Below are 26,118 nucleotides of genomic sequence, written 5' to 3' on the forward strand. Positions count from 1 at the left end.
CTGGACCTTTGCTGTACTGAATCCCCAAAGAGTCTGAGCTTTAATCTTCAACTAAATAGACAGGACCCTAGAAGATACGCTTCTGGAATTGTAATATTGAGCAACATTGTGCTCTCTTAATTAACCTTGTTAACCAGGGATTTGGAACATCAGTGGGTTGGTCTAAGAGGGCCTTTGATCCTCTCAGTACCCATCTGCAGTTGAGTAAGATGTCGCTCTGAGGAACAAAACACCTTTATTCTTTGGCATACACCAAACACCTTCATCATTCTTTGAGTAACGATCAACAACAGCCTTGTTTAATGAAATAATGTTTGTCAAATACTTAAATTTGATATTTGTGTAATACTGCCAGGCACAGTAAGTGTTAGTTATGATTGTTATAATATTATCATAAAACAAGTTTGTTTTTTTTTAAAAAGCTTTCTGAGTGGAAAGAAAAATACAGGACAGGGCTGTCAGGTTCGTGCCGGCGACTCAAGACAAATCAGACCATAGTGTATTCTCGACTTTACACTCCTTGGGACTGCTGCCCCGATGACAGCATTTTACCCCAAGATAGTCAAACTCTCAATTCTTTACTCTTACAGGGTCTCCCAAGGTACTGCTCATCCCTTCCTTGCTCCGCACAAGAGGGAAGAGACAAAGGCTGCTGTTTCTCTTGCAAGGCTGCCCCTGCCAGCCTGGGAAGGAGTTCCAGGGATATGGTAATTAACATCTTTTTCTTAATCTTGCTTTTATAGTTAATCTCCAAAGCATGAAAGCATTTTGCCAGTTGATTAAACTGTAAGAATACAATAGATCCGAAGTGAGGGCAGCACTGATGAATATAAATGTAAAAAATTGCCCATTCTGCAGAAAAATGCCTCAACCTAAATCCCAACTTGAAGCACAAAGTTAAACACTTAAAATTAATTGCATGAATATATTTTTGGATCAATGGATAGCAAAAAACCTAACTTAGTAGAATTTCATCTTCAGAGTAAGAAGCAACCCTTCTTTGATCTCTTCTAGGAAACAAAAGTGATTCTGTTTAAGAGCTTGGTCTAGGATCACTGCCTATGGGGGGCGTGCAGGCAATGCTCAGTAAGGCTCTCGGCCACAGTGGTGCTCGATGGGCCTTTAGCCAGACTGGCACTTGGTCTGAGTATCCAGTGCATTCGAAGTAAGCATTTGTATAGCTGTTTTGCAAAGAAGGGGATTGGAGGCAGGCCTTTTCTACATTAGGTGGTTACAGGTTCAAAAAGGCCAGAGCGGAGAGCAAAGGGGGAATTCAGAGCTGTGTGTCCTAGCCAGAGAGGTTGTTCCAGCTAGATCCCCAGATGTCCTTTTTGCCCCTCGGCTCTGCTCCCTAAGGCAGGTCAACCACAGCCACCGGCTCCATTTGAACCACCTCCCCAACCACCAAAGCTCAGGGCAGCTCATGGACAAGGCATATTATTTTCTTACATCTGTGTAAATGGAAATGACAAAAATGGGCTGTCTTCATTTTTGGAAAATAAGAAAATAGAAAAAGAAAAAAACCCAAAACTCAACCAAAAAGGTGATAGCAACATGATTTTCAAACACATTGGTTGAAAAGTCTAGTCTAGGTAACAGAATAGGAATGGTACTTGTGGTCTGTAGATACATTCCACTGTCAGACAAAAATACGTTTCTTCATTGAAGTACATATTATGTAACATTGCGTATCAGATGACATCAGCCATAGAGTTGGTCTTTAGAGCTTCTTCTTCTGGTCAACAAAGCCATTCATTGCATGAAAGATGCCCAAATAGTCAGCTATAAGCAGTCCTGTCTTGAGGGGCAAAAAGCTAAAAAGAACACAAGAATAAACGTTCTTGGTTATCATTCACGGCAGCATCTTTACCAGCTCTGCTGAAAAGCAGTGTCACTTCTTGCTGCAGATGAAATCATTCACTCATGCATACACTATTCTGCCTGAGTGCTACCTGCCTTGGGGTCACTGGGCCTTGCTCACTATATCGGGGGATGCTTGCCCAGGGCCTTGGCAGGTCCTGTGGCTTTGCTTCAGTTATTCAATTCACTTCTCCTTTCGATTTCCAAAGCATCACTCCACTGTACAACGACAGAGGAAGCAGTGAAGCCTTGTGGCGTAGGCATGGGCTTTGTGGGCAGATGAGCCTGGCTGGAATCCTAGCTCTGTCATTTGCTATGCCAGCTTAGGCAACTGACTCAACTCGCAGGCCTCAGTTTCCTCAACTGTAAAAGGAGGTCATCAATTTGCCTTTCTGGGACTACTGTGAGGATGAGATGCAATAGCTCCTCAAACCTTGGGCAAGACTGAACTAACACTGTTCATCTTCTCCATCCCTACTTGCTCTTCTGCAAGCCCATATATATGCATGGCCGTCATTTCAACAGAGCACTCTGCTCCACTGACCTTAACATTCAGTACTGCAGAGCAAGGAAACAAAGCAGGCACAGGAAACCTGAGACTCATCCTAAGGTGGGGGTAAAGGAAAGGACCCCATGCTCGCTGTCCCCCTGTTTGGGCACCCCAAGGTCTCCAAGTGGTTCATCCCCTCCACAGCTTCAAGTCTCTGGTCAAGTACTACCTTCTTTATGAGACCCCTCTCCACCCACCAAACACCATTCTTAAAATTAAATCTCGCCTAGGTGTGGTGGCTCATGCTTTTAATACCAGCGCTTTGGGATGCTGAGGTGGGAGGATTGCTTGAGGCCAGGAATTTGAGACCAGCCTGGACAACATAGCCAGACCCCATTTCTAAAAAAATAAAAATAAAAAAATAAGCTGCCCATAATGGTGCACAACTGTCTGTAGTCCCAGCTATTTGGGAGGCTGAGATGGGAGGATGGCTTGAGGCTGGGAGCTTGAGGCTGCTGTGGGCTATGATCACACCACTGCATTCTAGTCTGGGTGACAGAGCAAGACCCTGTCTCCAAAAAATATTAAATAAGCAAAATTTAAAAAAAAGTAAATCTCAACTTGCACCAGTCTACCTCCCACTGTGGGATTTCCTTTTTCCCTTTTCCTGCTTTGTATTTCTTCAGAGCACTTATGATTTTTTCTTTTACCTTATTATTATTTTTTTTGAGATGGAGTCTCACTCTGTTGCCAGGCTGGATGGAATGCAGTGGCACGATCTCGGCTCACTGCAACCTCCGCTCCTTGGGTTCAAGCAATTCTCCTGTCTCAGCCTCCTGAGTAGCTAGGACTACAGGCGTGCGCCACCACGCTCAGCTAATTTTTGCATTTTTAGTAGACATGGGGTTTCACCATGTTGGCCAGGATGGTCTCGATCTCTTGACCTCATGATCCACCTGCCTTGGGCTCCCAAAGTGCTGGGATTATAGGCTGAGCCACAGCACCCGGCCTACTTTACCTGTTTGTTTCTTTTCTGCCCCCTCACCCCACAGGAAGTGATTTCCACATGAGCAGAGACTACTGTCTGTCTTGTTCTTTGCTGTAACCCTGACCCCAGATCCTTGGATGGTGGTGATTCATGACACACACAGCACTCTCTGAAAGTTTGCTGAATGAATGTTTGGTGGAGTGCTTGATGCGATTGCCTTTACTGAGCTTCTTCCCATTGCCTTTAGCTTACTCAGCAGCTATCTAGCCCTCTCTCAAAACGTGTCCCATAACTAGTATGTCATAAAATTAAACATAATCTCCACAGTTATTTGCAGTAGAAAAATTAAGTTCCATTTTCTTACCATTGGCATTACTATACTATAATCTGCTTTGGCAAGAAGAATTTAGTGTGTTGTGAAGGCATGCCCCCGCCCCGCAATAAACAGTGCCTTACAAAAATCTATAAGCTATGACAAACATTTTCTCTCCATTGTAAATGAGGAAGCCAAGGCCTGGAGAATAAAGGGCATGCTCAGAGTCACAGACTTAGTCAACAGTGGGATCGTAAGCCTGTATTTCAAACTGCTTTCAAAGACCCTTTGCTCTGCCCCACACAGCCTCAGTCAGGCATTCAAATTCCTCCCACGCCAGCTGAAGCCTGGAAAAATGATAGGATGCAAGAACGGTATTTGCTTCATTGCACAAAGCAGATATAATTAGCTAATGAGATAAGACATTTCTGTCCGAAGGATGGGCAATGGCTGCTGGCCGCGTGGTGGATGTGAGGTATAGTATCTATTTTCAAATAACTGAGGAATTGCTATTGGCAAGACTGATGGAATTGCATGTGGAGCTGGGGGAGAAGCACCAACCAACGACAGAAAGTTCAAACTAGACAGATTTCAACTCAAGGTGCTTCCTTACATAGCAGAAAGCCCGGTGAGGAAATATTTAACTAAATGACCCATTACAGTTTAGAAAATGGATTCAGACAGCAGGAATCAGCAGTTTAGCATGACTATACTTGTAACTGGGTCAAATGTTCATTTAGTGCCTATGAATTTCAGCACTGAAACTTCATGGAGAGCAGTACAAAAAGAATGCTTTTTGTACTTTTTAATTTTTATTTATTTATTTTGAGACAGAGTTTTGCTCTTGTTACCCAGGCTGAAGTGCAATGGCGCGATCTCGGCTCACCGCAACCTCCGCCTCCTGGGTTCAGGCAATTCTCCTGCCTCAGCCTCCTGAGTAGCTGGGATTACAGGCACGTGCCACTATGTCCAGCTAAGTTTTTGTATTTTTAGTAGAGACGGGGTTTCACCATGTTGACCAGGATGATCCACCCACCTTGGCCTCCCAAAGTGCTGGGATTACAGGTGTGAGCCACCGCGCCCGGCACTTTTTTATTTTTTAAGAGACAGGGTCTCACTCTGTTGCTCAAGACAGAGTGCAGTGGTCTCATCATAGCTCACTGCAGCCTCAAACTCCTGGGTTCAAGCAATCCTCCTGCCTCAGACTCCTGACTAGCTGGGACTACAAGTGTGCACCTGCCCTTAAATTCCTGGGCTCAGGCAGTTCTCCTGCCTAAACCTCTCAAGTAGCTGGGACTACAGGCATGCACCACCCTGCCTGGCTTATTTATTTATTATTTTTGTAGAGATGAGGTTTTCTATGTTACTCGGCTAGTCTCAAATTCCTGGCCTCAAGCAATCCTCCCACCTTGGACTCCTGAAGTGTTGGGATTATAAACGTGAGCTGCTGCTCCCAGCCCTTTCTTGTGCTTTTAAGAGGTAGTTTGCTTTTAAGGTTTTTCCCTCAAATTCTTTCACCAACCTAGAGCTAAAATTTATTATATATTGCCAATTGTACCCATACCACAGATTCCTGAAGCACTTGGCTTACTATCTGGCCTTGACTTTGGGGCCCTGTACTTGAGGAGGCATGGACACAATAGCTATTCCCATAGGATCATTTTATCATGAGCACAAGAAAATCTCTCCTAAAAAGTCATTTCAATCTCTCCATCTGTCAGTACATCCACTTCTTTTTCAGAATAATTAGATACTAAGGTGGCAGGAAGGGTTGGACCCATTTTCTTGACTCATGGGGGGCACTGCAACTATGTAAATTTGGGATTGTTTCTACAACAGGCCCAATGATGGGATTAACAGGACTTGGCAGAAGTAAATTAATGAATTTTAATTTATCAGTTTTTTTTTTTTTTTAAGGGAGTCTTGCTCTGCCACCCAGACTGAAGTGCAATGGTGCGATCTCAGCTCACTGTAACCTCTGCCTCCCGGGTTCAAGTGATTCTTGTGCCTCAGCTCCCTGGGTAGCTGGGATTACAAGTGTGCATCACCACATCCAGCTAATTTTTGTATTTTTAGTAGAGATGGGGTTTCACCATGTTGGCCAGGCTGATCTCGAACTCCTGACCTCAGGTGATCTGCCCACCTCAGCCTCCCAAAGTGCTAGGATTACAGGCGTGAGCCACCGTGCCCAGCTTTATCAGGAATTTTTAAAGTGGCTTTTCCTGGTGGGATTTGGAGTAAACGGTAGACTGGCACGTTAGGGAAGTCATAGAAGCTGAAGTAATTACCTTTTTAAAAACATCATGAAGTATAACAACTTTGGCATATATAAGTACATTTTTTCTTGTAGAATAGCTTCTACGATTTTTCCAACTGCATATTCTGGTTCCAGAATTGGCAACAGAGAAGGACAGCTAGGATATAAAACAATGACAATTAAAAAAAAACCGCAAAGGCCAAATTCACAAATTAATGAAGGTAACTTTTCAAATTAAGGATGAAAGGTTATAAGATGTTATCACTTATTTATTTCCTTTTCAAATTTCATCTGGTTTTATATTTACTCCCTTATTGTCCATGTGTCAATGCAGTAAGTAGTAACATAACTAAAATATGAGATGAAAGAGGATGATTCTCATTAATACCCTGATAATGCAATATACATATATGTGAAATCATATTAAACAAATGTTCCACACATTTGTAAAGTAGGTTGTTGAAAACACATTACCTGTAGTCTCCATGAGATACAGAATTGGGCATCTGTGACTGCTATGGACTGGGTATTTGTGTCCCCCATAAAACTCACATGTTAAAGCCTAAACTCCCAATGTGATGGCATTTGGAGGTGGGGTCTTTAAGGTGTAACTAGGTCATCAGGGTGGAGCCCTCATGAATGGGATTAGTGCCTGCCTGAGAAGAGCCTGTCAGCACCTTGATCTTGGACTTCTAGCCTCCAGGACTGTGAGAAGGAATTTTTGTGGTTTAAGCCACCTAGTGTAAGATATTCCATTATGGCAGCACCTTTTATATGACCAAGACAGTGTCTCTTCAATGATTTGTAGTCCTTCTGGAATCAGAGAGGAGACAGAATGAGATTGGATGGCAGGAAGGGGATGTGGACAGGAGAGCCTGGGAGATGGAGGAGACGATCCAGGGCCTGGGGGTGACCAGAGAGATACTGCCTTGATAAACCATTCCCATTCAACTTGGTATCCTTTACACAAACACATATGAAGAAAGACAGAATTCTAAAACCATTTATAAATCATACTGAATTGCAGACAAATACCTTTTAAACAACTTTAAAAAACAGAACAAAATAAAAGAGATAGCAAATCATTTTTAAGAGTGTAGATTCTTTGCAATCAAAGGGCGTACTTACCCTGTAGTACAACCTTCAAACATTCCAGTTTTTATAAAAAATGGGCACACAATCGTGGTTTTGATCCCCTTTTGTTTTTGGACAAATGTTTCTAAAAATACAGATTCAGCAAAACCAAAGGCTGCAAATTTACTTGCACAATAATCTGAAAAAGACAAATCATGATGATGTATATTCCAATATTTTAAAATGGTTACATTACGGTTTACCTATAATGCTAACAGCAGCAGAAAATGAGACAACTATTTCAGAGTTCTCCTTTTGTGTAATGTGGGTCTACTCCCACTGGAAGAAATGAGCAGGGAGTGGGAAGGGACACGGTTAACTGAAGGTCAGGGTCAGTTGATAATGACCAAGTGGACTCCAGCACAAGAAGGGTGCAGAGATCCTGCCTCAGGTCACATTGCCCGACTTACAAGTGAATGCATTGCCAGCCCCTGTGCTACTTCTTACATGGGGCCCCGTCTCAAAACACTGCAATCCCATTGGGGCATGAAGACATTCAAAAAAAGAAAGGAAACACTGACTGACGTAGGAATCTAGGTGAGAGAGGCCAGTATGGGTTGTGGTTCTCAGACCAAGTTTTCTTCCAACTATAACTCTTTCCTTCACTTCCAGAAAAAGAACAAAGGATTTGGTAGCTTCAACTTCCACCTCTTAAATACCTTGAAAATGTAGGGTGGGGGTGGAGGGAGCAGTGGAAAGTGGCATATGTGTCCATTTTGAGCTTTCTGTCTTTTTTTTTAGACAAGTCTCACTCTGTCACCCAGGCTGGAGTGCAGTGGCGCGATCTCAGCTCACAGCAACCTCCGCCTCCCAGGTTCAAGCAATTCTCCTGTCTCAGCCTCCTGAGTAGCTAAGATTACAGGCATGCGCCACCATGCCTGGCTAATTTTTGAATTTTTACTAGAGATGGGGTTTCAGCATGTTGGTCAGGCTGGTCTTGAACTCCTGACCTCATGTTCTGCCCGCCTTGGCTTCTCAAAGTTCTGGGATTACAGGTGTGAGCCACCGCACATGGCCTCTTAGCTTTGTCTTTAATCACACTGGTTTTAACAAAACATCTGACTATGCAGTTGACTCAGTGAAAAAGTTTGAAGAAGAGGCAGGGCACTGTGGCTCATGCCTGTAATCCCAGCACTTTGGGATGCCAAGGCAGGAGGATCACCTGAGGTCAGGAGTTTGAGACCAGACTAACCAACATGGAGAAACCCTGACTCTACTAAAAATACAAAATTAGCCGGGCATGGCCTGTAATCCCAGCTATTTGGGAGGCTAGGGCAGGAGAATCACTTGAACCCATGAGGCAGAGGTTGTGGTGAGCCGAGATCATGCCATTGCACTTCAGCCTGAGCAACAAGAGCAAAACTCTGTCTCAAAAAAAAAAAAAGTTTGGAGAAGTGGCATTGAGGAGCATGAACACTTTCCTTGTCCCTCACAGTCAGAAGAGGCATACTTAACTTGCTATGTTATGGTGCAGCTACTGCAACTGGCAAGAGCCAGTTTATAAGTGCCAGGCATGGGGTTGTCCAGTCGCAGTGCTGTCCGGACAGTGGGTCAGAGGCTGGAGACAAGGGAGTGGGAGGAGGAGTCCAGCGCAGCTTCTAGAGTCATTGGAGTCATCAGGTATAACTGCAGCTCACTGAGTCCCTTGACTCCTGAGATTCTGATGAGCAGATATGGCCCATGACCCAAGGAATCTGCATGCTAAACTAGCACCCCTGGTGGCTCTCATGCAGGGGAGTCAAGACTCACATGGTGGGAAATACAAACACTTGTTTCTAAGATGAGCTGCGGGTGGGAGAGTCTTGTATCTGAGGACAGGAATATTCTGTCTGAAAAGGATTGACAGGAGCTGTAAATACACCTGAATGATTTCAAAGGCCTGTGACTTAACATACATATAAGAGAGAGGTAAGAATAATATCTGATACATTCTAAGAGGGAGAGAGGAAGGGAAGTCCTGGGTCATAGGGAGGATACACTGGTGATATTTGGGGTGACTCGTGGTTCGGAAAAACCTATTCATGTAATAGACATACGGAGCTAAGACTGGTTTTGTGAATCTTGAAGTATGTCACTTTGCTCAAAAGCCTTAGGAAGCACCCAATTGGCAATCTGTCTTATCTGTTATCTGAATGTTGTTGCTACAGTTCTGTTGGCTGAGTTTTGGCAGTCCTTGTAAGCCGGGATCCAGGACATTTGCTCTAGGGGATGCCCTGGTAGGTTAGGTCAAGCTCTCTGTTAATTCTAGAGCCAGCTCCCATGCTGGGCCTCCTTGGCTGACAGTCTGGAAGGACCTCTCTGCTCCTCCAGCTACTGTCAAGTCAGTTGGCTGTTGCAAGGGAGATAAAAATGCCTCCCACTTCCTGCAGGTCTTCACCAGTGGAAAAGCACCGCAGTCAACTTTAGGTTTCTTGAGGTGAAAAGACTTTATCCAAACTCATAGCAGTGGGGCAACCACTTGAAGGAAACTTCAGGAGAAGACAGGGTCATCCTCCTTACCATCCTGTGACAGTGCCCGTGTGAAGTTTGGGGGACGGTTGTTATGTTGATCACTTGTGCAAAAAGTTTATCAGTGAGGCCTCTCCTTCAAACATAGGGGACTGTATAAGACCTAATGATTCCAAAGGGCACGGTCCAATTTCACGTAAGTCTATTTGATGGGCAGTTTTGCTGCACGATGAAGTTCTCAACCACTTATTGATGATACTTGTTAGTTTATTATCCCTTATCATTAGGGAATTAAGTCAATGCTAATTACTCAGAGCAATTATGCAAGCTAAAGTTACAGGGAATTTTGCAATTGTAAATTGCTATGTTTTTCTCACCTGCAAGCCCATTTACTCCAACCAATCCAGCTGAACTTGAAATGCAAACCAAATGTCCATGGTCATTAGCAATCATAGCAGGTAGAAAGGCTTTATAAGTCTGAGAAGACAAAGGAAAACGTTTAACGTTTAATGTCACATTGCAAATGTTCTCAGAAGTTTATATAATTATGTGATTAAAAAATCTTTGTTTTTTCGGCTCAAAAAGTATGTGAAGGTATGGGGATATGAACACTTAAGCATCTGGAAAGTAATCATTTTAACCCATTTAACCCGTTAAAGCAGTTTTTTTTCCTATGGTAATTCCAGTAGTATTAAAATAATTTATTCAGACTTAACGTTTTTGCTCACACTTGACTTTTGACAACACAATATTAAGACAAGAATGGAAGGAGTAGGGGAAAACCTCTGTTGTGGCAGCCACCACCCCAAACCTCACAAACAGGATGCTTTAGATTTAGATTGCCTTCTCTCTCCTTAGCCTGATTTTGAGTTTCAAATTTTCCCTGAACATTGTTCACAGGACATCCAGCTGTTGGCTTCCATTTAAAAAGAGGACTTTGTTTTAAACTCACCACTACTTTTTAAAATAAGTATCTTATTTTTGTTCCATTTCTTAGAACAGAATATCTATTAGAAAGAGGGCACATCTGTATACTGTCCAACACCTTCACCCTTGATTGGGGGCCTGGAGAAAGGAGGTAAAGGAGATAGAAATGAGCTTTTAAAGAAGACATCTTCTGCAACAAGGGAGTAACTAATCACATCCAAAGGCAAGGGGGTGAGAAAAGGGATCTCTTATAAAGGCCAAACCTCACTTGTTTGCCTGCATTGCCATAAGTCTCAGAGAGAAATTAACATGTAGAGAGAGGTGGGAAATCAAAGCAAAAGGAAGCAGTGCAGCAGAACACTCTGGGGGCTGTCGCGAGTCGGGACACTCCTCAGCAGGGACACCGGCTTTGAGGGCCCTGCCTTCAGGTAGCTCTCTGATGCTCTAGCAATTAAGTCACTGTCTTTGTGCCTGGCAATGTGCAGATGCTCAAAGAATGTACAGGAATTTGCCCAGAAAAAGTAAAGACAGTGAGAGGACATGAGGGTGGTGGGAGCTAGGGAAACACCAGCATTTAAGTAAGCTCTAGAAGGAGAGAGAAAGAGAGTAGGAAAAGAACACAAAGCCAGGCCGGGTGTGGTGGCTCATGCCTGTAATCCTAGCACTGCGGGGGGCCGAGGCAGGAGGATCACTTGAGGCCAGGGTTCAAGACAGTTGTCTCAATTGTCAAAGCCTGGCCAACATGGCGAAACCTTGTCTCTATTAAAAAAATTAGTCTGGTGGAGCGCACCTGTAATCCCAGTTACTCAGGTGACTGAGGCATGAGAATCGCTTGAATCTGGGAGGCAGAGGCTGCAGTGAACTGAGATCACACCACTGTACTCCAGCCTGGGGGAGGGAGTGAGACTCTGTCTCAAAAAAATTAAAATAAAATAATAAAACAAAAATAAAACTTAAAAAAAAATATCCGGGAGAGGCAGCAAGGTGCATGCATGATGTGGGGAAGCCCAAGATGGCTGGTCTCAGCAAAGGCCCGAAAAATGCAACTTCTGGAATTGAGGGGTAACTTTAGAAGTCAGAGCTGTGCTTTTAGTGCTGGCATCAGGTGGTAACCAGAGCTACCGGTGGGACCTCCCGTTTCTCTGGTTGGGTACTAACGGAGGTGACGGTAGGCTTTGGTTTGCCCGTAGCAGAGCTGATTAACACTTGCTCATTAATAATGCTGCATTTCAGTTTCAAAAGTGTCCTAGCGAGGACAGTTTTGAAATTACAAAGCTACCCTGTCGTGTCTAAGTGCAGTTACCCACTATGTAGCCTGGAGCAAAACTTTTAAGTTTTATGATCTCTTATCTCACTGAAAATATGTGAGCCACCTGGAGTATTCTCTAACATTTGCAGCTAATCAATACATGGTAGTAGGACCACAGGACGATTCCCTGGGTTCTGGGGGCTGTAGATTAAGTGCGATCAGGAGAGGACAACTGCACAGACCAGGACAGGTCCAAAATTGAGAAGTCGGTGCTTCACTTAGACGCTAATAATATTGTGAAAGAGCAAGAGGAAAGATCTAAATGCCAGAGTAACTTTACATTTATAATGAGAAGAAATAATCATTACCCATAAATGTGCTTTGAAATTCACATCAAATGTCTTTTCCAAAAGCGCATCTGGACAGTCAAGGAACTTTTTGCCTGTTACGATTCCGGCATTGTTGATTAGGATGGAAACATCACCAACTTCTTTTTTCACCTGAATTGAATAAGAAGAGCAACACCACCAATGTAGTAATTCCTTATATGATCTAGGTTTTATTTTCCCATAGTTTTATGTTTTTGTTTTTATCCTGGTTAATTCATCCTGAGTTTACACTCTAAAAATAAAGTCTGGGGCTGGGTGCAGTGGCTCACACCTGTAATTCTAGCACTCTGGAAGGCCGAGGCAGGTGAATCACTTGAGGACAGGAAGGAGTTCGAGACCAGTCTGGCCAACATGGCAAAATCCTGTCTCTACTAAAATTACAAAAAATTAATCAGGCACGGTGGCACGTGCCTCTAGTCCCAGCTACTCGGGAGGCTGAGGCAGGAGAATCACTTAAACCCGGGAGGTGGAGGTTGCAGTGAGCCGAGATTACACCACTGCACTCTAGCCTGGGTGACAGAGCAAGACTGCATCTCAATCAATCAATCAATCAATCAATGTTTGGCTGATTTCCATTGCTGAGTCTACAGTGTACCAGGGATCAAATTTCTATGCACTTTTCCCATTTTCCTCTTAAAACAATTCTACCATCGAAATGCTACTTTCTGTTTACAGTTAGAGCTGTTCTACTCAGTAGTTATTAACTTTGTTCTGTGCTTTGTATGTGACATTTCATTTTAATCAATATGATAGGACATAAGAATACTTTCATTATAGCCAAGTGTGATACAGATCAAGACCTCACACACATGGAGAAGGGGCTAGATTAGGGAATAAATGGAGGAAAAAAGAAAATACAGTCATAAATCACTTAACAATAAAGATGCATTCTGAGAAGTGCCTTGTTAGGTGACTTGGTCACTGTGTGAAGATCACAGAGTGAACCTAACAAGCCTAGATGTGTGCCTACTACACATCTTAGGCCATCTGGTAGGGCCTATTGCTCCTAGGGTACCCACATGTACAGTGTATTACTACACTCAATACTGAAGGCCACTGTAACGCATTGGTAAGTACCTGTGTATCTAAACATATCTAAACATAGAACATTGAGACAGTAAAAGCACTGTAATATTCTGTCCCATAATGTGGGATCACCATTTTGTATGTGGTCCATCACTGACCACAGTGTCATTATATGGTGCATGACTGTATATATTTTAAACAAACAGCACAGACTAGAATCTGCTTCTCCTGTTTTCATCCACTGGCTGGTTTTCTTCTCTCCAAGGATGGACTTTCTGAACTCAGAGCTAAGCTATGACCTAGGGACACAACCTCTCAAAGTTATCGGAGAGTCAGCAGAGACAAAACGCTGTCACATCACTCTGAAAGTTTTCTCTTTGATTGCTCATCTACGGGCTACTACTTAAAAAATTCTCTGGTACCTTCCTTCTATCCTGAATAAAAAGTGGACATGGTGGGTTTATAAGGATGGGGAGTAATTTCCTTCTCCTGAATTTAGAGGAGTGCATAAGTAATTCCCTCCAAGACCCTACGGTGATAGAAACGGAATAATAAGCAAGTAATATGACATGTTTGGCTATTTCTGAAGCCAAACACCTGGGGCAGAACTAAATCACAGATACAGGGGAAACAGAAAGGGAGGTATTTATTTATAGAGTGCTTCATACTAGTTTATCCCACAGCTGACAGTCTTCATTGTTTGCATATCAACCGGTTATTGCTTAAGACTGGCCGGATAAATTGTAGTCAGCGTAAGTCAACATGCCAGGTGATCGGTGCTTAATTTCTAAGTAGCTGAATTTGTGAGATCAGCTATGCTTGGAAGACTAATACCAATGTAGACCTGAGCAAACTTGTTGGGTGTGGATCTCCAGCCCATACTGGGCAGCCCGTGGTTGGAGATGGTTGTAGCAGAGATGTAAAATGTAAAGACACACTTGAAAGTCAAAAACTCACCTGCCAGGGACCTACAAACCTTGGCAAGGGAATCCTGGTCGGGTGTGAAACTACGGAGGAACTTTGTAATGCAGTCAGACTGCTCACGGCAGGCTTGGTTACTTTCTCCCTTCTCCATAAATTGGGCAATTCTGGGAGGCACAGACAAAGTGTCCCAGGAGAGTGATGAGGCAGGTACCCAAGGCAATGTGAGGACATAAAAATCCTTGTGAGGGACAGGCACATGCCTCTACGATGGTAAGAAAAGCCTTACCATCTGCATGTCCGAGCTTTGGTTTCCTGAAAGTTTTATGTGTGTATCTGTAGAAATACCACAGAAGCAAATGTAGCAGAGTCTTCAGGATGAATAAAAGATTCCGATTTTCTTATGACTATTTAAGAGTAATGCACATTCAAACGTAGGGTACTGTGGTTGGGTGGACACAGTCTAAGTTTAAAATCAGACTGACTATGGATTCAAATCCTGGCTCTGTCATGTACCAGCTCTGTGACCCCTGGACAGGTTATTTCGTGTCTCTGTAACTCGATTTCTTTATCCTCAAAGAAGGATGCCTCTATCTCCCCATTAACTTACACTGTAATAGGGGCCAGTACGGTGAGTGCAGTGTAATGTTAGAAGCAGGTACTCAGGTGTCAATAGACGCAAGGGGAAGCTATAGTCTTTCTGCTTACTAGTGATGCTTCATAGGTAAGCTACATGCCCGCCCTAAGCCTCACCCTCCTTACTTGTGAAATAGGGATAATAATGGGTTTTACTTTATAAGGTTATAATATATACATAGTAGTTAGTACAGTGTCTTGCATACAATAAGAATTCAAAAATCCCGATTTCCACTCTCCCATTATCTTTTTTAAACTAAAGGGACATTGGAAACGGGCTAATAGGCACTGAGAAAGGCAAATGAAAAAGAACGTGATGTATGTCAAATCATAACAGTAAACATGCAAGAGTTACCTGATCGGCTACTCTATATACTTCTTCCTTCTGGCTGCAATCACAGGTATAGGCGTGCACTCTTGTGGCCCCAGCTTCCCGAGCCATCTTACATGTTTCCTCGTTCCCCTTCTTATTGATATCCCAGAGAACAAGCACAGATCCCAGCCGGGCAAATCGCAAGGCTAAGAGCCTTCCCATTCCACTTCCGGCACCAGTGATGAGGACTATTTCACCAGCAACGTTCTTCCGTGGCTTCGGGAGTAAGGCTAAAATCAAAGCCTCCAGAAGACTAAACAGTGATTTTCCTAAGAAAATGAACAGTTTCTTCGATGATTGCAGGTTGAAAGACATGTTCTGGCTGACACCTGTGAAGAAGACAGGTTCACATGAAGACTTAGTTGTCCATTTCCTCTGTGTTGCTACTTCACAGAGCTCCTATTTCTGAAATAATGAAAGTAACTGAGATATGTGACTTTGACAGCTCTCCTGGTAGCAGACTCTGAATTCAGAAACGGGGAGGAGGAAGCCACGGGGACAATACGTGTTCAACTTTCTTAGTTGGCCCCAAGCTCAGCACGTTATCTGCGTGCCTGCTACGTGCAGTACACAACAGAACTGTGTGTTAACCAGGAACTGTAACCACACACCCAAACTTAACATGGAGAACACGTTCATTATTCCTCATAGGTGGCGTTTCTTCATAAGAATCACAAGTCGTGTTGGCTGATTTTAGGTTCAAAGTCTTGACCACATCACAATGTTTATGACATAATTACTACCTCTCTGGTTTTCCTTTTCCCTCCTTTGATGTTTGTGCTTTCTCATTTGCATTCTTTTTCTTTAATTTTGCATTACTATTTCAAATCTGAGATTTGAGAGGAAAATGTAAAATCCTCTTTGTAGAAAGCATTTGACAGGAAGTAACCAGAGGTTCTAGACCTTTTCCGACAGACTTGTGATCAGCACCAGATAGCCAGTCCCCAGGTTCCAAGGTCCCCGCCCCGCCAGCCTCATACCACTTACCACTTTGTGTGATTGAAGGTCAGAGGAAAGGCAGACCTGGACGCCTGGCCTGCACTGCCTCTGCCTACCTGTGAACTCCTGGCCGCAGGGGATGGGAGGGTGAGGTGCTTGGCCTTTCTGGGCCTTGGTCTCCTCATCTATGCTGGTCCTGTAGCATAGGGTGTTTTTCCACATGAAACGAGAATGTTCCACGTGTGAGCACAATGCTTGGAGTATAGTCAGTGCTTTACAGATGTTATCACATTTCTCAGATTCACAGTGCTGCCCACCAGGAAGGCATCCACTAGGTCTGCTGAATGAACAAAAGGCCTTCCCTAGACAGACTCACACAGAGCGTGGTGCTTACCTCCGGCTACCAGTTACTCCCACTTTAGTGTGAATGAGTATACAAGATGCTTTACTAACGATTAGCTGAGAAAGAAGGGAAGGTCTTATTTCCTCCAGTTTGAGAAGAGAAGACGAATTTAGCAGAGGGCATACTGTGCTGGGGGTGGGAGGCTTCTGTGAATGGGGTGTTCAACTGAGAGGCTCAGACGAAGGTACAGGTGTGAGGAGATGGGAGGGGAGTAAAGGAAAAACAGCAGGTCTTCACTTTGGAGTTCGGCTGAAGCCAGCCTAGTTACTGCTGATGAGTAAGAGTGGATAGATTCACCTATTGGAGGGCTTGGCACATGGCCACACCCTTAGGAAATGTCAAGAGTTGATGTGACCCAGGCTGTTGTTCCCGGCTGGCTTGTGGTACAGATGAGACTGAGGATCTGGCAGAAGACGTGGCTTGTCCAGGGTCCTGGTGCTGGTTAGCTGCAGGCCAGGTTGGTTCATGTGTTATGTTTATTGAGTATACACCCTGTGCTGGTTCTATCTAGGCAGTGGGCTGCCCATGCCCTCTCAAAATCTCTGTACAGGTGAGCCAAGTAATCTAGTTGAAGAGACATATTCAACAAATAAATACATTGTTATAAAGAAAAGTGCAGTGTGCTATAGAGAGGATGACAGGAGAGCTGATTCAGATTGGGCTTGGGGGAGGAGGCAATAGAGGTCTGCTGGAAAGTGACCTTTGAGTGGATGTCCAAATGACCATGGTGGGAGGTAGGGACACTGAGCAGTAGCTTTCCTGGCAGAGGTGCAAAATCGTTTAAGGCGGGCTTGGCCTGTGTGTCCAGAGCTGTCCAGAGAATAAGAATGCTGGCTAGAAGGAACGTGGACATTATGGTCAAATGAAGAAATTTACATCCCTGCGTGGATGAAGTAGACCTCAACTCTGCCGTCTTTGCTCTGATTTACATTCACAGAGTAACTTTTGGATGATCACTGCAGAACTTGAGAAGAAGGTGTCCCGAAAGAGGACTCTCATTTTAAATACACAGTCATGGAGCCCGTACCTGTGAATCTGCAAGGATGAGGGTCAGACTGTGCACACAGTAATGGGACACCCTAGGCACCCTTCTCAGACAGCAGCCTGGGCATCGCCAACATTGGAACATCCACACCAGGGGGACTTCTTCAGGCCACCACACTCATTTTTATGTCACTATGTGAATTCATGCAGAGGGGCAGAGGTCTACTTCCTATCACAGGGCTCCAGTACCTCAGCAGTGGCCAGATGTCTCAACAGTGACCTGGGTGACATGAAAGTTCTTAATGCCAGACATTCTAGGGTTCAGTATTCCATTGTCTCAATGTTGGCTTGATGCAAGACCTAAAATATATGTCCATCTTTTAACCCTGTCTTGGCAGATGCTTACTAGTTTCCTAAGAGCTTGTCATCCTGAGTTACCCCTCTCCCCATTTGCACTTTAGGGTGCCTGCTGGGTACCCACAGAGGCAATGAGGTCTAGAGATTAGTTTGGGTTGGAATTCCAGATATATCACTGATTTTCCCTGTAACTTTGGTAGAAATGATTTAATCCCTTGTGCCTCAGTTTACTCCTCTAAAAAGGAAGTTTCCAATAGTACATAGGAATACTTAGCACACACAGGAGCTGTGAGAGTTAAACCAGTTAATACAGGTAAAGTGTTAAGGAACATTATGTGGTCGCTACTAGCTTGCATGAAACCTCTGAACAAATTAGAAAAAAAAAATAAGGTAGGCATTGCCCTGCACAAAGTTCTCTTCCGGGTGCATGGGGTTGGGGAGGGGGTGCAAGAGGAGCTGTTTGGATTTCAGCACCTGCCAGCTTACAGGTGCTGCTCCTCAGTTCCCCTAATAATGTGGCACAGATATAACATGGAGGCCTTTCTAGAACAGTGCCAGGCACATAATGACAGTAAAATAATTAATGGCTAGAACTTCCACGGGTGTTCCTGCTAAGCATATGAATTAATAATCCCCGTCTATACCAGTGAAATATGGTTATAGTAGTACACTTACAAACAAGAGTGAACGTCAAGTTTCAGTCTACCGTAAAGACTTTCCTAGAATGCTACGGAGAGTACACTTTAATGTGGCAGAAGGCTTTTCGGTGTCTCTAATCTCACGGCCTACCCAATCCAAAACTGCGCCAACTTGGCTAACAGTCAACGGGTGCTCTCGGCTTCCCAGGTCATTGCGACCAGCAGGTCTGCTCTGGTGAGGGCACCAGGTCGAAAGGAGTGGGCAGACCCACAGTCACAGCTTGGGCTGAAAGGGGCGATAGGGGAGCGGTAGGGCCCGGGAGGTGAATGCGCTGAGCAGCATAGAGTAGGGAACCTGGGCAGAATGGACAGAAGAAGAGGGTCCAGGAAGGCATCCTGCCCTCTGCTCCGGGTGGGGAGGGAGGCTCGGGGTCGGCGTTCGCTGTAGCCACCCGAGCCTGGGCTTCAGGGACGCTGCAGCCGTGCGCTCCCCGGAGGCGCTGTGTTCTCACCAACTCGCCTGTAAGTCCTGCCGCGGCTGGGCGACCCGCTCCCCCTCGCGCGCGCCCCAGCGTGAAACCAGCCCAAAGGGCCACCTCGCCCGACCCGGGCCAGCGCGACCTCCTCCGGGAGCCAGCACCAGAGACCAACGACTTCCGCAACTCACCCAGGACACTCTCCTTGGCTGCCCGCGGAGAAGCCGGCCTCGTCTGTCCCAGACACCCGCGTTCTTGGCTCGGAGCTCAGGAGAGAATCAGGTGTTTATCCAGGCGCCGCCGGAGCCGGAGTCCAAGGGCGGGACAGCAGCGGCAGCGCCGGGGGTGGGGCCGGCCGTGGCCCCTGCGCGCCACGTGGGCCGCACTCTTGTTTTCTTTTGCTGGATCTGCAGATTTAAGAAGCTGGAAATTCGATGGTGGAGACTGGATACATGCGCCGGGATTTCTCTTAGACTTAACGTTTCAATGCCCAGGCTGCACCCCAGATTATTAGATGGGAATTTCTGGGTTGGGAGGCATCAGCTAGAAAAGTTTCCCAGGTATCTGAAAAGCACAACCCCGAGGTTGAGAACCCTAGAGGTAGAGAACAAAGAGCAGTGCAAGCGTCCATGGGGGAGGGGCCAGGTCGTGCGTCTGGAGCCTGCAGCCCCGGGTTTTCCAGCAACATCTGATTGCTCCACTTGGGATCCGAAGTCAACAGCTTCCTTGTCCCTTGGAGTCAAGGAATGTGGGCGTGGGATCCAGAGTCTCCGGGAAGTGGGTGGGGTGCAGGCAGGGGCGGGAGCGGGTGCGGCGCTGGCAGGCGGCCTATGAGAAGAGGGCGAGGAAGTTTGTTCTAACGAGATGAGAAATGAAGATAGAGAGTCACCAGACACTCTGACCTAATCAAGATATATTAAGCTCTGGGTGTACAGAGATCCAGAAGATACAGCAATGATCTACAGAGATTCAGAAGATACAGCGAGATCGAAGATACAGAAGATCTGTCAAGAACAAAAAGGATAAACATTTATTAATAAATCATTGGCAACAAAAGCCAAAATAGACAAATGGGACCTAATCAAACTCCACAGCTTCTGCACGGCAAAAGAAACAGTCACTAGAGTGAATTGGCAACCAACAGAATGGGAAAAATTTTTTGCAGTTTACCCATCTGACAAAGGGCTGATATCCAGAATTTACAAAGAACTAAAATAGATTTACAAGAAAAAAACAAACAAGCCCATTCAAAAGTGGGCAAAGGACATAAACAGACACTTTACAAAAGAAGACATACATGAGGCCAACAAACATGAAAAAATGCTCATCACTGATCATTAGAGAAATGCAAATCAAAACTACATTGAGATACCATCTCACGCCAGTTAGAATGGTGATCATTAAAAAATCTGGAGACAGATGCTGGAGAGGATGTGGAGAAATAGGAACACTTTTACACTGTTGATGTGAGTGTAAATTAGTTCAACCATTGTGGAAGACAGTGTGGTGATTCCTCAAGGCCTTAGAAATAGAAATTCCAGTTGACCTAGCAATCCCACTACTGGGTATATATCCAAAGAATTATAAATCGTTCTACTATAAGGACACATGCACACTAATGTTCATTGCAGCACTGTTTACAATAGCAAAGACCTGGAACCACCCCAAATGCCCATCGATGATAGATGGGACAGGGAAAATGTGGCACATATCCACCATGGAATGTTATGCAGCCATCAAAAACGATGAGTTCGTGTCCTTTGTAGGGACATAGATGAACCTGGAAACCATAATTATCAGCAAACTGACACAAGAACAGAAAATCAAACACATAATGTTCTCACTCATAGGTGGGTGTTGAACAATGAGAACACATGGACATAGGGAGGGGAGCATCACACAATGGGGTCTGTTGGGGGAAATAGGGGAGGGACAGCGTGGGGGTGGGAGAGATAGCATGGGGAGAAATGCCAGATATAGGTAAAGGGGAGGAAGGCAGCAAATCACGCTGCCATGTGTGTACTTATGCAACAATCTTGCATGTTCTTCACATGTACCCCAAAACCTAAAATGCAATTAAAACAAAAGACCCTTTTAATGTTAACTGAAAAAAAAAAAAAAAAGAAAGTGCCATATCTGCCTGTTAAACACAATAGCTGATATTTCTAATGATGGCCCAAGGTCCAGAGCTGCGTCCCCCTCAGTGTCTAGCTGTTCAAGATTTAAAAAAAAAAAAAAAAATCAGTAAAAGATTTTATATAAGCACAAGTCACCACTGAGATGCTTGTAGTTAAAAGGGTGAAGTTTTCTGGGGGGAATGAGAAGCAGAAATGTCAATAAATTATGGGATGTTGAAAGAAAAACAGGGAGTCAGGATGATATTGGTTTTGGAATTCATCCTGGGGTTGGGTGGGACAGGGAAAGTGGTGAGGGGTGAAAAACAGCCTTAGCCAGCCTATATCTGGGACAGACCTGGGTAGAGGAACTGCACGTTTATTCTTTATTTGGGTGGCAGAAGAAACAGGCAGGCATTTAAGCTTGGAAAAGTAGGTGCAAGAAAGACCCTCGACTGTCTTTTCAGTGTTTAAGAGGTTACCTGTGTGCTTTAGGCAGTGAGGGAGCGGTGGCAAGCTAAGCGAGGTGTGTGGGAAGGTGAGTGGGGTAAGTGTGTGTGCATTGGTTTCAGGTCAGCTGTCACCACCCAGCGACACTGATGTGTGGGGCTCTGAGGAGCTGCAGGGCTTTTGAGGGAGAAGGCAGGCACATTCCTGACAATGTGGGTGATAGACATGCACCCCAGGTACCTCCAGTGTCCATAACCAGCCTGCAGGAGAGGCACTTGAGAGTGGGCTGAGGCAGAGAAATGTCACGTAATGGGCCCCTGATGGTGCAGCCTGCCTGAAAGAGTTCAGATGGGTGGACAATTCAGACGGCCAAAGAGATGCATATTAAAACATTCCTTGCCTTGCAAATTGACAGTTTTTTTTTTTTAAAGGAATGCCTTCACATGGGGGTGAGGGTGTAAATTATGCATTTCTGGAGAACAAATATGTATCAGGAGTTAGAAAGGGATATAATCTCTGACCCAATTCCACCTTTATCTTTACCAAATACCCAGGTGTTGTCTGTGGCCTTTCAGGAAACGAAACTGGATCACTGGGAGTGAGAGATGGGAAAGAGAATTTTCACTGCACTGAATCATGTGAGTGTAGTACCTTTTTAGGAAATAAGTATATTAATGAAAATAAATTGATCATTCATTCCTAAGAAGTAGGTGCAGATGGAGTACTTTATAGCCATCTTTATAAAAGCATGTTTTTCAAGGGAATGAAGTACACTTCACAGAATATCAGTTTTAAAAACATAGCACTAAATATATGCTATGATCCTAATTTTCTGTGAAAATTTTCCAAACATGCATTAGAAGCACTGGAAGTGAGTTCACCAACATCTTAATGTTTTTTATAGTATAGTAGTAAATTTTGGGTTGAATTTATTTCTTTGTATGTTTTTGTATTTTCCATTATGTGTATATATATTTTTTGTTGGTTTTATTTTATTTTATTTTTTTGAGACAGTTTCATTCCGTCGCTCAGGCTGGAGTACAGTTGCACGGTCTCAGCTCACCGAAAACTTCGTCTCCTGGGTTCAAACCATTCTCCAGCCTTAGCCTCCCTAGTAGCTGAGATTATAGGTGCCCACCATCATGCCTGGCTAATTTTTTTTTTTTTTGTATTTTTAGTAGAGACGGGGTTTTACCATGTTGGCCAGGCTGGTCTCGAACTCCTGGTCTCAAGTGATCCGCCAACCTCTGTCTCTGAAAGTACTAGGATAACGGGCATGAGCCACTGAGCCCAGCCCATTATGTGTGTAATGTATCTCATACATTTATCTCATAATAAAAATGTTTCTGAATCCATACATACACAGATGCTTCCATTACAGATGGCAGACTGAGTATATGCATTCATGTCCTATTTTCTTCCAAAATTCTATTGAAAGAAAAAATATAAAAATGCAAATAAACACGTTAGTGTTATAAAAAAGAAAGGAGCTACCAGTGAGGGGTGACTTCGTTAAGCAGATGGATACTATTTTCAGAAACCAGAGCAAAACATACCTTAAGTTATGACACACGAAAGGTACTGCAGAATTGAGTCATTCTTCCCAACAGAAAGCCTGAGTAACCCCAATTCAGTAAACAAACACAGAGTGTAAATGGGACACAGGATACCCAGATGGAGTAAGAGCGCTAATACAAAAAAAAGAAAACTCTGAAGGTATTGAAATAAAATATCAAAAAATTGTTTTGCAATTTGAGACTAGGTAAGGAAATATCATAAGTGAAGTAAGACAATAAACAACAGACTAGGAGAAAATACTTTTGCATAAAGAGTTGACCCTTGCTAATTAGCCATAATACATGGCATTTCTATATACTGATTGAAATAAGGCAGTGAAAAAAATGGATAAAGAAATTTATAGGCAAACAAATATAAATTACTGAAAATGCCTGAACAGATGTTAAATTTCACTCATATTCGGGAAAAGGAAATTGTAAAAGGAATAACCCCTTTTTCAATAATTAATATTCACATATTAAAAAGTAAGATAAGAATTCAGGATTGGGGCTGGGGGCATTGGCTAACACCTGTAATCCCAGCATTTTGGGAGGCCAAGGTGGGTGGATCACCTAAGGTCAAGAGTTCAAGACCAGCCTGGCTAACATGGCAAAAACCAGTCTCTACTAACAAATACCAAAATTAGCTGGATGTGGTGGCAGGCGCTTGTAATCCCAGCTACTCACTAGGCAGAGGCAGGGAGAATCGCTTGAACCCGGGAGGCAGAGGTTGAAGTGAGCAGAGATCGTGCCACTGTACTTCAGCCTGGATGACAGAGCAAGACTTCATCTCGGAAAAAAAAAAAAAAAAAAAAAATTCAGGATTGGCAAGGATGTGGGAATCACAGGCATTCTTATGCAATGTGGAGGTATTCGTCTTTGAGTCCTTTATGGATGGTAACTGCGTAGTAGGTATCATGCCTTTTGTTTTTTTTTTGAGACAGAGTCTCACTCTGTCGCCCAGGCTGGAGTGCAGTGGTGTGATCTCGGGTCACTGCAACCTCCACCTCCTGGATTCAAGAGATTCTCCTGCCTCAGCCTCCAGACTACCAACATGCCATGCCCAGCTAATTTTTTATATTTTTAGTAGAGACAGGGTTTCACCATGTTAGCCAGGATGGTCTCGATCTCTTGACTTTGTGATCTGCCCACCTTGACCTCCTAAAGTGCTGGAATTACAGGCTGAGCCATGGTGCCTGGCCACTATCATGCTTTTGACTGCTATTTCACATCTAGGAATCTATCACATAAGAATATTGGCACTTGTACAGAAGGAATTTTTATTGAAGCTTGTTTGTGATAACAAAAAATGAGAAGCTACTTGAATGCACATCTATTCCATTAATCATGGTACAGTCACATAATAAAATTCTCTGAAGCTGACAGAAAGAATGAAGTTAGAAGTATACTTACTGACAAGGAGAGATCTCCAGGGTGTGGTCAGTGAAAAAAAAAAACCACAGAATTATTTCATCAAAATTAAATTGATGATTACTGTGCATTGTGCATGTGCATGTGCGTTCACATGTGTGTCACTCAGATGGAAATGCACAGAAGAATGGATCTGGAAGTCTACACAGCAAACCTTTGGCAGTGTTTACCTCTGGAGGGGCACTGAATTGAGTAAGGGGCAAGGAGAGCAGCCTCCATTATGGTATATATTTCTGTATTGTTTGACTTTTTATAAATGGCACGCAATATCTTGTTATATTAAAAACAAAAAATGGTGAAAATATGCCTACTTTTAAAAGACCTATTTACAGAACATGCTGTCTTTGAGAATTACTTTGTAAAATAGTGGAATAAGTCCAGTCAGCAGATGATACTTTCACAAATATATACATTTAACCAAAATGCATTATTTTGGCAGAAGGAGCTTGTGAAATCCTTCCAGAAGTACATGATTAGTGTAAAGGTAGACTTGTTTGTTCAATGACGGAAGAGATCAGTGTTAGGCTGGAACAGAAGTAGTAAACAAACATGTGAAAGAGTAGGATGAATAATATACACTGATAATAAGTCCAAGAGTCGAAGGAGAAAGGGGACATGTGCCCTGTCACTTTGTTGGGGAAAGTAACTACATACCCCCAACTTTTGCAATGCAAAAGTTTCAGAAAGCCAAGACTTCAGGAAGACAGTGATAGGACTGAGCACATGACTGAAATTCCCTGTGTACAACATTTTTCAGAACAACTGGGCACAAAGCCCGACACTCCTCATTCCATCTCTCGCTGAAAAGACAAAAGGATGTATTGTTTTATGTTTGTTCTTGCTCTTCTATTTATCCCAAGGCCATTATCACCTCTAACGATCTTTTTTTTTTCACCCTGAATAATCATAGCATGAGCAGGATGGCAATGGATTTATGTAGATTTGACCTGGCTTGTTGTGCCAAGGTTATTTAGTCACATTGAAAGACAATTCAAATATAGCCGGAGACTTATGGGCCCAGATAAATTTTCTCCTCTTTTCATTCTGCTTTTCTCTTCTGGGGTTTCTCTTTTTGATTCTCTGTGATCAGTGGAAATACTATTTGTGAAGGGCATTTTTTGCTTATACAGTTACAGAAAAAAACTTTTGGTAGATATGTGATTAGGATGAGAAGTCCAACAGGCATGCTCCCTTACTCTCTGTTTTATTGAAGTATGATTTATATGCTATGACGTATCCATTTTAAGTGTACAGTCTGTGTTGTAGTAAATTACAGAGTTGTACAGTTGTGTATTACTTCATTCCAGTTTCAGAATGCTTCCAGCACACCTGGGCGTATTTTTAACAACATATTTACCTTAGATTTATTAGAGAATGGAGGTAACCCCACTCATGGCCCCCCATGGCCCCAACCCATGCGGTAACAAACTTGTGGTTAGATATTCTCCAAAAATTCCCACCCCCCCTTTTTAGTTTTTTTTTTTTCAGATCTAAAGATGGTAAATAAGTTTCTTCATTGTTTTCTCTAGATCCTTCCTTCCTGCCCCTTCTCCCTACCACTGGGATTCTGGCATTGTGTGGTTTTCCAGTCCATCCTCTTGGCTTCATGTTTTCGGTTCTACCCATCCTATAAGCATCTGGGTAACAAATACACCCCTGCCACTGCCTCCTGACAATGAGAAGGTGTATCCTTTATTGATGGCAATCTGGCATTAACTATCATGCCTTAACTTTCAGGATTAACGCTCAGGATTTTTTC

The 26,118-nt window shown here is 43.7% G+C and overlaps 1 protein-coding gene across 3 annotated transcripts; it reads right to left on the reverse strand.

The window, feature by feature from the left end:
• Positions 1-218: 218 nt before the first annotated feature.
• Positions 219-19,088, reverse strand: SDR16C5 (short chain dehydrogenase/reductase family 16C member 5). 3 transcript variants are annotated; one of them, XM_008982674.5, is made up of 8 exons: positions 19,000-19,088; positions 15,999-16,146; positions 14,994-15,340; positions 12,035-12,166; positions 9,868-9,967; positions 7,037-7,181; positions 5,940-6,065; positions 219-1,814 (listed from the first exon to the last, which is right to left on the reverse strand). In XM_008982674.5, the coding sequence occupies exons 3-8, from the start codon at positions 15,324-15,326 to the stop codon at positions 1,721-1,723; spliced, it is 930 nt and encodes a 309-aa protein (XP_008980922.1). In that variant the 5' UTR covers positions 15,327-15,340; positions 15,999-16,146; positions 19,000-19,088; the 3' UTR covers positions 219-1,720. The 3 variants fall into 3 exon arrangements, with proteins under 3 accessions (XP_008980922.1, XP_078209687.1, XP_002758965.1); XM_078353561.1 differs by having other exon boundaries at positions 15,999-17,388; XM_002758919.7 differs by lacking the exon at positions 15,999-16,146.
• Between the last annotated feature and the right edge of the window lie 7,030 nt (positions 19,089-26,118).

This window comes from Callithrix jacchus, chromosome 16 (genome assembly GCF_049354715.1).
Source record: "Callithrix jacchus isolate 240 chromosome 16, calJac240_pri, whole genome shotgun sequence".
In the NCBI taxonomy this organism is placed as follows: Eukaryota; Metazoa; Chordata; class Mammalia; order Primates; family Cebidae; genus Callithrix; species Callithrix jacchus.

Bases quoted from the DNA above. Each gene is read 5' to 3' on its own strand.
- SDR16C5 (XM_002758919.7), bottom strand. From the start codon at position 15,326: ATGTCTTTCAACCTGCAATCATCGAAGAAACTGTTCATTTTCTTAGGA. The intron at 9,968-12,034 runs GTAATGATTATT...TTGTCTTCTCAG, and splicing joins ATTTCAAAGCACATTTATGG to ACTTATAAAGCCTTTCTACC. The intron at 1,815-5,939 runs GTAATTACTTCA...TGTTCTTTTTAG, and splicing joins TTCATGATGTTTTTAAAAAG to CTTTTTGCCCCTCAAGACAG.